This window comes from Lycium barbarum, chromosome 1 (assembly GCF_019175385.1).
Source record: "Lycium barbarum isolate Lr01 chromosome 1, ASM1917538v2, whole genome shotgun sequence".
NCBI classification, from domain to species: domain Eukaryota; kingdom Viridiplantae; phylum Streptophyta; class Magnoliopsida; order Solanales; family Solanaceae; genus Lycium; species Lycium barbarum.
The window spans coordinates 106,491,814-106,503,763 of record NC_083337.1 but is presented as its reverse complement, the minus strand read 5'-3'; the positions used below and the strand labels follow the sequence as shown (position 1 = coordinate 106,503,763).

Below are 11,950 nucleotides of genomic sequence, written 5' to 3'. Positions count from 1 at the left end.
TGGGAATATGTTAGAAATGATGGTTATTTTTGAAACTTTGCTAATAGTAGGAGTATATTTAGCCCTAACTTGTAACAGAAGGGGTATATTTGACTACTTTGACTAACGGAGGGCAAAGTTAGCCAATAAACTAAAGTAGAGGGGTTTGACCTTTCCCTAAACTAAATCTGCAGATTGGGTCCTAAGACTCGAGGCCTTTACATGTCTACGACTCCACAGATCCAGTAAAGACTTATTTGTATCAGGTGTTTACACCAAACTATTAAATGGAAGACATGTGACTTCGTACACATATTTGTCACGTAACTATGGTTAAGCATTACATATTCTCACTTTAATTTTTAACTGCTAAAATTGAATTGCTTGGTTTGGTACAAGCGTTAAACAAGGATAAATATTTGCCGATTCATATTATACTTCCAACTAGCTCAGACAGGGAAGAAGACAATGTCAACATTTGATTAAAGCATTAGAAAAGTAATCAAAGAAATACACATGGGTTAAGACCGAAGTTTTACACAATAAGGGCAATGAATTAAGTAAGCTAATCTCTAACCATGGTCCTCAAAGTCTGCAATTAATCCAGAAAACTGTTGCTGTTAATCTAGAAATGCAATACGAAAACCAGAAACAAGTTATAGATAAGTCTATAGAGTTCCAATTGTTCCACGGCAATAAGATCACATGTACTTCTTTTTGATCAGTAACAATAAAGTTTTATTGAATCCACCAGGGAAATGGTGTTGTACAATTACAGTGTAGTTATTCAAAAACAGCACCAAGCTTTCCTATTACAGCACTAAGATCAAGTGTACTTCTTAATCAATAGCTTACAAATAAGTCTACATATATACACACCATGGTACAACAACCCTTGACGAATGCAATTTTATGTGGCTTGAATGGGAAAGAATAGCTCATCGAGTTCTTGAGGATATTGAGTAAAGATTCTTACAATTGATAAAATTATAATCCAGATACATTGCAAACCATCCAACAACAACATCACCCAACGTATTCCCACAAGTGAGGTCTGGGGAGGGTCGTATGCAGACCTTACCCTTGCTACCTTGCGAGGTAGATAAGCAGTTTCTACTATTGCAAACCATTAGCGTCTCAATTATTCAGCCTCTGAAGGTGCCTTTTGGTAAATGATTAATGTGTTTGAACTTAGAGGATTGGCATGATATTGCCCGTATACTGCATAAATTCCAACTGTAACAATGCTGACAACAACAAATCTCACCCATGCTTCATAATGCAACTGCAAGAAAAGGAAATGGAAAAATGAGTTCGGGCTCAATCTTTTGGTTTGTTAGATCCCATGATATTTGAACTATGTTTAAGCTAATGGATGGAGCTTTTTGAACAAACCTGGGCAAAAAGAAATATATTGACGAAGATGCAAACAGTAGGCACAATGGGTACTCCCGGGCAAGAAAATCCAGGTGTATCAGCATAAACCTGTGAAGAACAAAGGAGAACCTGAAAATTAGAAAACAATGCTATATACCGTTTGGAAATATAACCTGAAATTTAGAAAACAATGCATCTAGGTAAAATATTTTATACTGAAAAGATGAGCTAAAGTTGCTGCTTCTGCTCTTCCCAAAATGATGTATCTATGAGGGTTGCAATGTTGATTTACTATTGGTCCCTGAAGTGGATAAAACTCCGTGACCTGAGTCCTACATACGTTGTTCCTTAGAAGTTTGTAAGTTATACAAAGCATCTAACTCTCCCATTTCTGAGAGAGCTTAATCATATACCTTTTTCCCAATTCTGTTTCAGGGAATTCCTAATGATTAGAATTTGGTGAGATAGCTTGTTTTAAAGTAACTTTGACACTCTGGAGGGAGAACTGATGTGCAGTAAATCTTAGAAACACAAGTTAAGCATCAAAATTTAAAAATGCTATACAAAGAAAGAGGGGGCTGTGAATATATTGTCTACGAGACTACCAAATTTTCAGCTCATTCAAAATAGTTGCATACGTTAATGGAGGACAAACATGTATTTATGATCAGAAGTCAGCAGTTGAACATTGCTGGTTCCAATAGTGAAAAAAATGGTTTTGCTGCTTACTTGCAAGATTCGCAAAAAGGCTTCACATGGCCATTTTTTAACAAAAGATCGAATCCAATATATTTTATTTTATCCATTTAAAATTCATTGTTGGTCGAAATCATGAAAACCAGCATGCTGTAAAATTTGAACTTCTAGTCAAGAATTAATCCAGAGTATGTATAACTTCCCACTAATCCTGAGATATTCTGCATCAGAGAATAATTTCATGCTGCCATAAAATGTTCATGTTCAGTTTTACTTCAAGGATACCTTAGTTACTGGTGCAAGTAAATGTCCTGATCTATGGTCGTAGGATTCTCAGTGCAAAACACTAGACCAACTTACTTGACGGAAATGAAGAGCAGCAGCTGCGACGATTGCAATAATTACAGCTACAATCGAGAATATAAATGAAACACCGAAACGGTAAAAGACTCCTGCAGCAAACCCGCAACAGACAACTGTGATGAGGCAGATGAGACCTTCTGCCCTGCTAGAAATAGACTTGCCAAACACCTGACACGCAGTCTTATCCTTCCAGCGAAGAGTCACAACACACGCTGAAACAACAGAATATCCGGTCTGAAACAGACCAGTGTCATCGTAAGTTATACGAAATCCTATATTAGCCAGATATACTTTGTAGACATTCAAGAAACAGGTCACGTTAACTATCTATTAATAGAACTACCTTTTTTCTTCTAAAATCAAGTATAAACTAAATATAATCACTCATCCAAAAGTACCTACAAGGAAAAGAAATATCACTCATTATAAGCAGAAAGGGTTTTTTTCGGGTTTGCTGAGTGATAAACAGAAATGTTTTTTTGACTTGAGCAAGTTTTCTCTCTCCTTTCTCTATGCAAGCAGAGTTTGAAAGTGCTTGCTGAATCACTTAAAAGAGACCATTTGACGTGACACAATGGTGCCTTGTTTTAACGGATGAGATGACGAAAGAGAGCGCTCACTCGCTTCCTTTTCTTCTGCTTTTTACTATTGACAAAAAGGAAAAAAAACATAGCCATTAAAATGTGGAAGTTGAATGAAACTTCGTTACAAGAATTGACCCAGCAACCAGGTCTTCTTCCAAAATAACAAGGTGCTTTAATTTTTGTGACTATTTCTTTTACTGATTTACACGAGTTTTGGAAAAAGTATTGTAAACCTGAGGCCTGTTCTGAGTTAGCATTGTTATCAAGTTTACTAGGATTTCCAATTTATTTATGTGTAATGTTATTTTTTGGTATTTTTTCATATGTTTCTTGCTTCTTTCCAAAAGCCCAAGGACCGTTCTCACTTTTTTATGCTTTTGCTTTCTCTTTTATAATATATAAAGATAATCTATTCATTTATCATAGCACCCTCTTGAGCAAAGAATGTCTGTTCTTGCACATTTCCTTTTCGAAAGCACTGTGAGAAAGAGTGCCAAAACATACTTTCAGGAATGATTGTCTTGTTGCCAAAACATACTTTCAGGAATGATTCTCTTGTTAAGTATAAACTTAGTAATCAAACTAATCATTAATATGTTTCGTCCACCACAGAACATATAGCCACTAAGATACACATGAGGAGTTCCAATATAGAACATCACAGATAAAAGAAAAAGAACATACCAGGGTTCCTACTGAAAGAATGTGCGAGAGAATATGCACATTAAAAAATCCTGCCAAGACACTGGCAACGATTCCAACCCAAATTTGTGAATGAACAGGAGTGTGTCGCGTTTGATGTACTTCACCAAACAGTGATGGTAATAAACCGTCTCTTCCAAGGCCAAGATATAGTCGGGACTGCCCATTAAAAAAATTCATCTCTTATGGACCAATTTCGTAGCGTGTTTAATGACATCAGCATCTCGACTTAAAAGCAGTATACCTGTACGTAAAGCCCAACCAGGAGAGTGGTAGTAAGTCCAGCAACAGCACCAATGCTGATTAATACAGACACATACTGCAAGCCCTTTGACGTAAAAGCTTCAGCCAAAGGAGCATCCCCCCCAAGGGACTTGTATGGAAGCATCCCAGTGAGCACCAAGCAGACTCCAACATATAATGCAACACAAATAAGCAGGCTCCCCATTATGCCCAACGGCAAGTCTCTCTGATCACCAGGTTCATCATCAAACATATTAGTAGTACAGAAAAAAAGGGAATGATCAAAATCACACAATACTTGTTAAAAGACAGTCGCGAAAAGCACATCATATCTATCAGTTTTACCTGTGGGTTCTTAGACTCTTCCGCAGAATTAGCTACTGCATCAAACCCAACATACGCGAAGAATACTACGGTTGCTCCCGTCAGTACAGATTCAAAACCATTAGGAGCAAATGGGCTCCAATTTGAAACATCAATCTCAAAAGCTCCAACAATGATGATAAAAATAACAATCACTACCTGCAGCAAAATTGTCTTTCGGTCAGAGATCAGCTATGTCATTTGATGTCAATCCTAAAAGAATAAAGCATTCAACTATTCTGCTTCACAAATAATTCAAAACAAAGGAAAACAATATTATGACTATGGCACTTCTTATTGAGGAAGCCCACAGTGCAGCCAATCGTGAATGGCCAGATAAATAACAAATGAAACATCACCTACTTAAAATCTATTAAAAAGTTCTGGATTTCGGGAGACCTGGCATTGATGTAGATCATAAAAGATATTGCGATTGCGAATTTTTGCAGTAGAAAAAGATGAGCTACTGGCGATTCTCTAGTTTCTCCCCGTATTTTCAGATTACTTTATTATTTTTATTTTTTATTCTGAGAAAATATTTTTAAACAATTGAGAAAACTTTTACCTTTTGTTTATGATATTTTCATTTTATCTTATCAAATTTTTTATTATGTTGGCATCTTTCAGATAAAAAATTCATATCCTATCACTATCAATTCAATTTGGTTGATTTTTACTTGCTTTTCTGTTAGAGATGATTTTAAATGTGGGAAGAGTTCTAACTTATTAAACTTATGTTATAGGTATATGTACTTAATTGGCCGAAATGAGAATGCTGCGGTGGATGTGTGGGCACACTAGGAGTGATAGGATTAGGAATGAAGTCATCCGAGACAAGGTTGGAATAGCCTCAGTGGAAGACAAGATGCGGGAAGCGAGGCTGAGATGGTTTGGGCATGTGATGCGGAGAGATGAAAATGCCCCGGTGCGGAGGTGCGAGAGGTTGGCCAGCGACGGCTTCAGAAGAGGTAGAGGTAGGCCGAAGAAGTATTGGGGGGAAGTGATTAGACAGGACATGGCGCATTTCCTGCTTACGGAGGACATGACCCTAGATAGGAGGGTTTGGAGGACTCATATTAGGGTAGAAGGATAGTAGGTAGTTGCGTTTATCATCCCTTGAGAGTTGTTATATTGTTGTATAGTTTCTTGTCTCTTGATTTCTGCGAGTATCTGCTGGTTAATAATGGCTTATTTACCTTCATTGTTTTCATTTTCATAGTTATTTATAGCAGTTAATTCTCCTTTTACCATGACTTTCTTGTTTTGTTATTCCTTGCTTTCATATTGTTTTCAATACGCTTGATCATATCTAACCTTTTGTCTTGTCTTGTCTTTCTTTCTCTCCTCTCTTGAGCCGAGGGTCTTTCGGAAACAGCCGCCCTACCTTTCAAGGTGGGGGTTAGGTCTGCGTACACTCTACCCTCCCCAGACCCCACATAGTGGGATTATACTGGGTTTGTTGTTGTTGTTGTTGTTGTACTTAATTCAGACAGGACTTGATTTCTGTCTTTTCCCTTTTCTCATTTCCTGCCGTTGCTCTTCAATATCACTCTTGTCCCTTTTCTCATTTCTTCCTCTTGCCTTCCTCTAATTCTCCATTTTCCTCATTATATCCTCTCCCTCTTAACTTTCTCCCTCATCATTTTTCTCGTCTTACTTTTAGTGCCACATCCCAAAAGAAAAATAAAACCATGAATATATGGACAATAGACAAGGAGGAATTACATGTATATTGTAATACTCAGATTTGAAATCATTTATGTTCAGCGACTTCAGAGAGTATCAGACACAACTAGTCCAATTATTTTAAACTACAATACTTGTCAAGAGGAATCTTTTGGAAGCTCGATGTTGACTTACCTCCTATCATTGTTGGCAATTTTAGACAGCCCACTCTCCTTACTATCAGATTCCCCATCTCCTTCTTTCCCTTTACAAAATCATATTTTCATGTGGCCAATAAGAGTCTACTAAAGTTCTCTTCCAAATAGAGGTAAATTGATTGCTACTCTAGAACTCGACAAATTTGTACAGCTGAAATATCGACTATCAGTGCTGATGTCATTTCCTCCTTTTAAGGCAGCATGATTATAGTAGAATTTATTTGTTCTAGATAAGGTAAATAATTTTATTAATATGAAAAAGTCTCCTGCATACAAGCTGTATAAATAAAGGTAGAGGACCTACACAAAAACATGGTTCTCAATATATGACACTCAATTTTCTGTATAGAGATAAACCTTAAGGGGGCAGCAAAAACTAACTAAGCAAAAAGGGTATTTCTCTTCGAATAGGACCCTTAAAAGCTTTCTTATTTCTTCCTTTCAATAGGACCCACATATGGTTAGAGGGGTAACATCCCATGCCCTGTGTTTTCGTTTACTTCTTCTAAAGGACCAACTATGCAACTCGTCATTCAGTGAACCCGGCATCACAGGCTACATTCTGAACTAGTTCAAAACAACCCACCATAGGCGTGTAGCCACTTGGCAATGTAATAAGAGGTGATCCACATCTTTTTCTATGCATCTATACATAAAGCACTAGTTATGTAGTTATCCTCTTCCTCAGATTATGGGAGAACTTAAATGTCCTTAAGTTAACTAATTTCTTTACTAATTTTTGAGCTTGCATTAGCAATATTTACACTAACTTAAGGAGTTACATTACGATAATAGAAGGACTTTTACCCTAAATGATATTCAATCACTGAGAAGAACAAGAAATAACGAAGGACAAAGAGTAGATGACAACATCACCTTAGTCACTGTCATCACGGAATTTAATACAGAAGATTCTCCAACACCTCGACATAGAACAATTGTCAGAAGCACTAGGAGAATTGGAGCTAATAAATTAAAAGAAAATGCTCCATATATTTCTTCACTGCCATGTCCAACCCAACTTGGGATGTTGTCCTTGAGGAAGGGAATGAGCTCTAGTGCTGTAATCACATAGCTTGCTAAACTGCGAGCTATGCTAGCTGCACCAATATGATAGTCAAGCATCAACTGTGAAAACACAAGGAAAGCAATAATCTCGTTGAAAGCTGTATAAGCATATAAGTATGCTCCCCCAACAACGGCTGGAAAGCGTGAAGCTAACTCAGCATAACAGAGAGCATTGAGCACGCAAGATCCTCCTGCAATTATGAAGCTGACAGTGACTCCTGTACTAGAAAAAATTACACCCTCATTAATGAAAAAATAATAACAAATGCGTACTACGGAAGAAAAGTAGGGCACAATGGAAGAAAAAGATCCATATAGGAGATACCTATTAGTTAGGACTATGTTTTAGTCATGTTAGTACGTTTACTTTAATCTTATGCTTTCTAGGAGGTTTTTTTTGGCCCTATCTAAGATTTATATGTCAATGGAAAATATAAAAACATCTAATACTTACTATCATTATTAGTTAGTTAGTTAGTAGTAGTAATATATGGACCAGCAGTAATAGGTTCATTGCAAAGTCACTCATCAAATTTGGACCATGGTTTTCAACATTATGGGAACTACCTGGATAACACCAAAAACCGCCCTGGAGTTTTTTACAAAGCTGGAGCAGGAAAGGACTCTTAAAAAAAAAAAAAAAACACTAACTTTTGGAACTCTATTCCATCTGCCATATAGTGGACAGTATGGAAAGAAACCTTAGAATTTTTCAAGGCAAAAAGGAAAATGTAATTAGCGTTAAGAAGAGATCTTTGTCGTTTCTTAATTTTTGGTGTAATCAGGTCTTTGTACAAGACGTTGCTGACATTACCAACATTAGTGCATTGTACAAACTATAAAGCTCTTTCACCAGCACAATCTTCGTGCTGCTTTGTTTCAAATAAAATTCTTAGCCTTACATATTATTATATAATACGGGTTTAAGATGAGCTTAAATGGAACGACATAGTCTAAGGATTCATATACTCGAATTGAACCTTCTCTTTCATCGAAGGAGCTTAATTTAAGATATGCTTACTCAAGCTAGATAGTAGTACCCTCTATCCCATTTTAGGTGACACTTTCTTTTTAGTTTGTCCCAAAAGAATGACAGTTTTCTATATTTAGAAACAATTTAACTTTAAACTATCCATTTTGGATTAATGAGATGATTTATAGCCACATGAACGTCTATGGCTTATTTTAGATCACAAGTTTAAAAAGTCTTTCTTTTATTTCTTAAACTCTGTGCCGGTCAAATACCATCACGTAAAAGGAGACGGAAGGAGTAGTAAAGTCTTTACTAGCAACTTCTATGTAAATGTAAATCTTATTTAGATTACACAAAAGAAATCGAAAGAAAGACAACTACACACAAGCATGAAATTGAACTTCCCATTCGAAACAATATTCAAAAAAATTCAACAATTATCGCCACATACTTGATGTGAAACAACTTATCACAGAACTACATGGGCCTAAAATTGGAATTTGTTCTTCAACAAAATTTGAGAAGGTCAATTATCACCCTGAAACAATATTTTTCACAAACTATTTGAGATACAGGTACATAGAAAGCATGATGGCCCTTTTATTCTGATAGTAAAATATCTGAAGAAATATCCGCCATTGGTTGTCTACATTCGTTTTTGCTCTCATTCCTCAATTTACATTAATGCTCAAGGTAGTAGTTTGGGACAACTTTTGGATCCTATAAGCACCTTCTGAAAAAAAAAAAAATACAGTTTGGAAAAGCTATTAAACTAGCTTTCTAGAAAAACTTCTGAAAGCATATTTCTCCATAAGAAATTTTTTAGAATATATGCCAAGAAGAGGAATGCTATAAAAGATTCTTGAAAAGAAATTTGCACTAGTTGTATAATTGAGCCGAAAATTTACGATTCAATGGATAGTCAGATCACGTCTAAAAGAAGGTATTTGACAGGAATAAAGCGCCCCAATTGAAGTCTTTACATTGTATTTGACAGGAATAAAGCAAACCCCATTTTAAGTCACATTAAGAATTTTAGATTGCCTTTCATTTAGTAGAAATCCCAGGATAATTTTTATGCAAAACTGATTTTCTACTTTTAAAATTAGCAGATACCTGCAGGAGAAACTGAATAATAACATTTGGTGCATGTTAAAGCTGGTGCTCATTGAAAATCAGCTATCCGCTAGAAACTCACTTAAATAATTTCAACCGCGTAGACATTACGGTTTCTTGGCGTAAGGATGATCATTGACCACTTCGTAAAAACAAAAATAAGTTAATTGAAACGACTAGCTTCTACACGTAACAAATAAAGAACTATAACACACTCTTCTCTGAACATGTCCACTATTGTGATTGCATTGGTATAATCTTTTAATCAAGTAACTTAGTTTCTTAATTACTGTCCAAAAGAAAAAAAATCCGCAGAAACCAAACTAGCTACAGCTTGTGTTACTCTTTATTTGATTACCTTTCTATCAGCAATACTCCAACAAATAGATATAATCTGTTGTCTGTCAAATTAAACTCCATTTGTACTATGATGCAATCTGAGAGTTGATTCTCAGATAGTCACTCAACTAATAGTTAGTACCTCAGAAAGTCACTTTCTTTGTTGACGAAAAAGAAAGGTGACTTTCTGAGATAATAACTATTAGTTGAGTGACCATACGAGAAATCAACCCTGTAAACCCGATCACACAGAAGGATGAAATAATCAAAGAAACTCAACTTGTGCATCAACAGTAAGCTGCATTTGATAATAGCCACTAACGGTTGCTCTAAATAAGAGAAAATGGGCCAATTTTATCCTTGTTCATTTTAACTAAGGTTTGCAAAGTACTCCTACCCCATGGATGTAGTTTTTCAATTAAAAAAAAATAATTTAATCAAGTCGGCTTTAGGAGCGACAGGATTAGAAATGGATGTGTGGGCACACTAGGAGCGACAGGATTAGAAATGAGGCTATTCGGGATAAGGTGGGAGTGGTCTCGGTGGAAGACAAGATGCGGGAAATGCGGCTGAGATGGTTTGGGCATGTGAAGAGGAGAGACATAGATGCCCCAGTGCGGAGGTGTGAGAGGTTAGCCATGGATGGTTTCAGAAGAGGTAGGGGTAGGCCAAAGAAATATTGGGGAGAGGTGATTAGACAGGACATGACGCAGTTACAGCTTACCGAGGACATGACCTTAGATAGGAAGGTGTGGAGGACCCACATTAGGGTAGAAGGCTAGTATATAAGTCTCGTTATCTTTCCTTATTAGTAGGCGCATTAGCGCATTATAATTTCTTGTGCTTTGATTTATGTTATTATTTGCTACTTTTTGTACTTTGATTACTCTATTTTATCTGTGCCGCTTTCGTGATTTGCATTTCCATATCGCTTTGAATTCCTTGATTATCCTGTTTTACTGTGTCGCTTGCATTATTTCATTGCAATATCGTTTTAAATCTTTTAACCTTATCTGAGCCCCTTTTTATGCTTCTATTGAGCCGAGGGTCTCTCGGAAACAGCCATCCTACCTTGGTAGGAGTAAGGTCTGCGTACATTATACCCTCCCCAGACCCCAAGATGTGGGATTTCACTGGGATGTTGTTGTTGTTGTAAGTCGGCTTTAGGTGCCACAGTTATTGAAATTGAGTTTGGACTATTTTAAGCTGACCTGGACCAGCATCGTGCGCGACCGTGCCAGTAACGACGAAGATACCAGCGCCAATAGAAGCACCAATACCCAGAAGAAGTAGATCAAACAAACCTAGACGCCGGACCAGACCTTCGCCACCGGAGGCAGTACGGATTGTTGTGCTCTCTGATGCCGGAACTAAGGGTTTGGAACGAAGCGCCGATGACCACAACTGAGATAACCATGACGAAGAAGAAGAAGATTCAACAGCACTCATATTTGAATTTTCTATTGTAACCTCATCGTCCACAATGTAACTACTTAAATTAGGAAGCTGACACTAACAGCTTTTTTGGATGCTCGTTACCTATTCTAATTTGGTTGTTACATTAAATACAATATTTATTTTAATTTTTACTTAAATTTCAGTCTATCATATTGTTAAATATATCGTTATATAATAACAAAAAGTCTCATTTTATGTAACATTAATTTGATGCATCGAGTCATTATGTTATCTTTTTTATAAATAATACACTGCGATATAATACAACACATCACAATATAATATAATACATTATCAAAACAATATGTAACAACCATCCAAACAAAGTGTAAAAGATTACTCCTCTTGTCATGATTATTAAAAATTATTGATCTCAAATTATTTATCATTTTAAAAGTTTTCAAATTATTTGTCATTTTAGAAGTTTAAAACACAATTAATTATTTTCTCTATATTATTCTTAATAGAATTTCGCCATTAATAACGGTGATACATAAATTAAATAAGGGAAAAGGGTATTACCCCTTTACTTTGGAAAAAGGGCTAAAATTATCCTTCATTATAAATTTGGGTCAAAAATACCCCTCCCATTATTAAAGTTGTTTAATATACCCCTTGTCTTAACGGAAATCCCAACATAACCCAATTTTATTTTTAAACCCAACCCAACTAAATAAAAAAAAAACATATGGACTACCCGCTCCTGTGCCTAGTGGCTCAAGATGTAGGGCGGGAACAAATTGTTGCATATGGATTTTTTTTGTAGTTGGGTCGAGTTTAAATGGAGCGGGTTTAAAAATAAAATC

The 11,950-nt window shown here is 36.2% G+C and overlaps 1 protein-coding gene across 1 annotated transcript; it reads right to left on the bottom strand.

Moving 5' to 3' along the window:
• Positions 1–690: 690 nt before the first annotated feature.
• On the bottom strand, positions 691–11,239 carry LOC132636934 (cationic amino acid transporter 9, chloroplastic). The gene is made up of 8 exons (XM_060354034.1): positions 10,898–11,239; positions 7,067–7,476; positions 4,290–4,466; positions 3,946–4,170; positions 3,684–3,860; positions 2,413–2,649; positions 1,375–1,464; positions 691–1,264 (listed from the first exon to the last, which is right to left on the bottom strand). Exons 1-8 carry the CDS (start codon positions 11,133–11,135, stop codon positions 1,121–1,123), a joined length of 1,698 nt encoding a protein of 565 aa, XP_060210017.1. The 5' UTR covers positions 11,136–11,239; the 3' UTR covers positions 691–1,120.
• Positions 11,240–11,950: the final 711 nt, after the last annotated feature.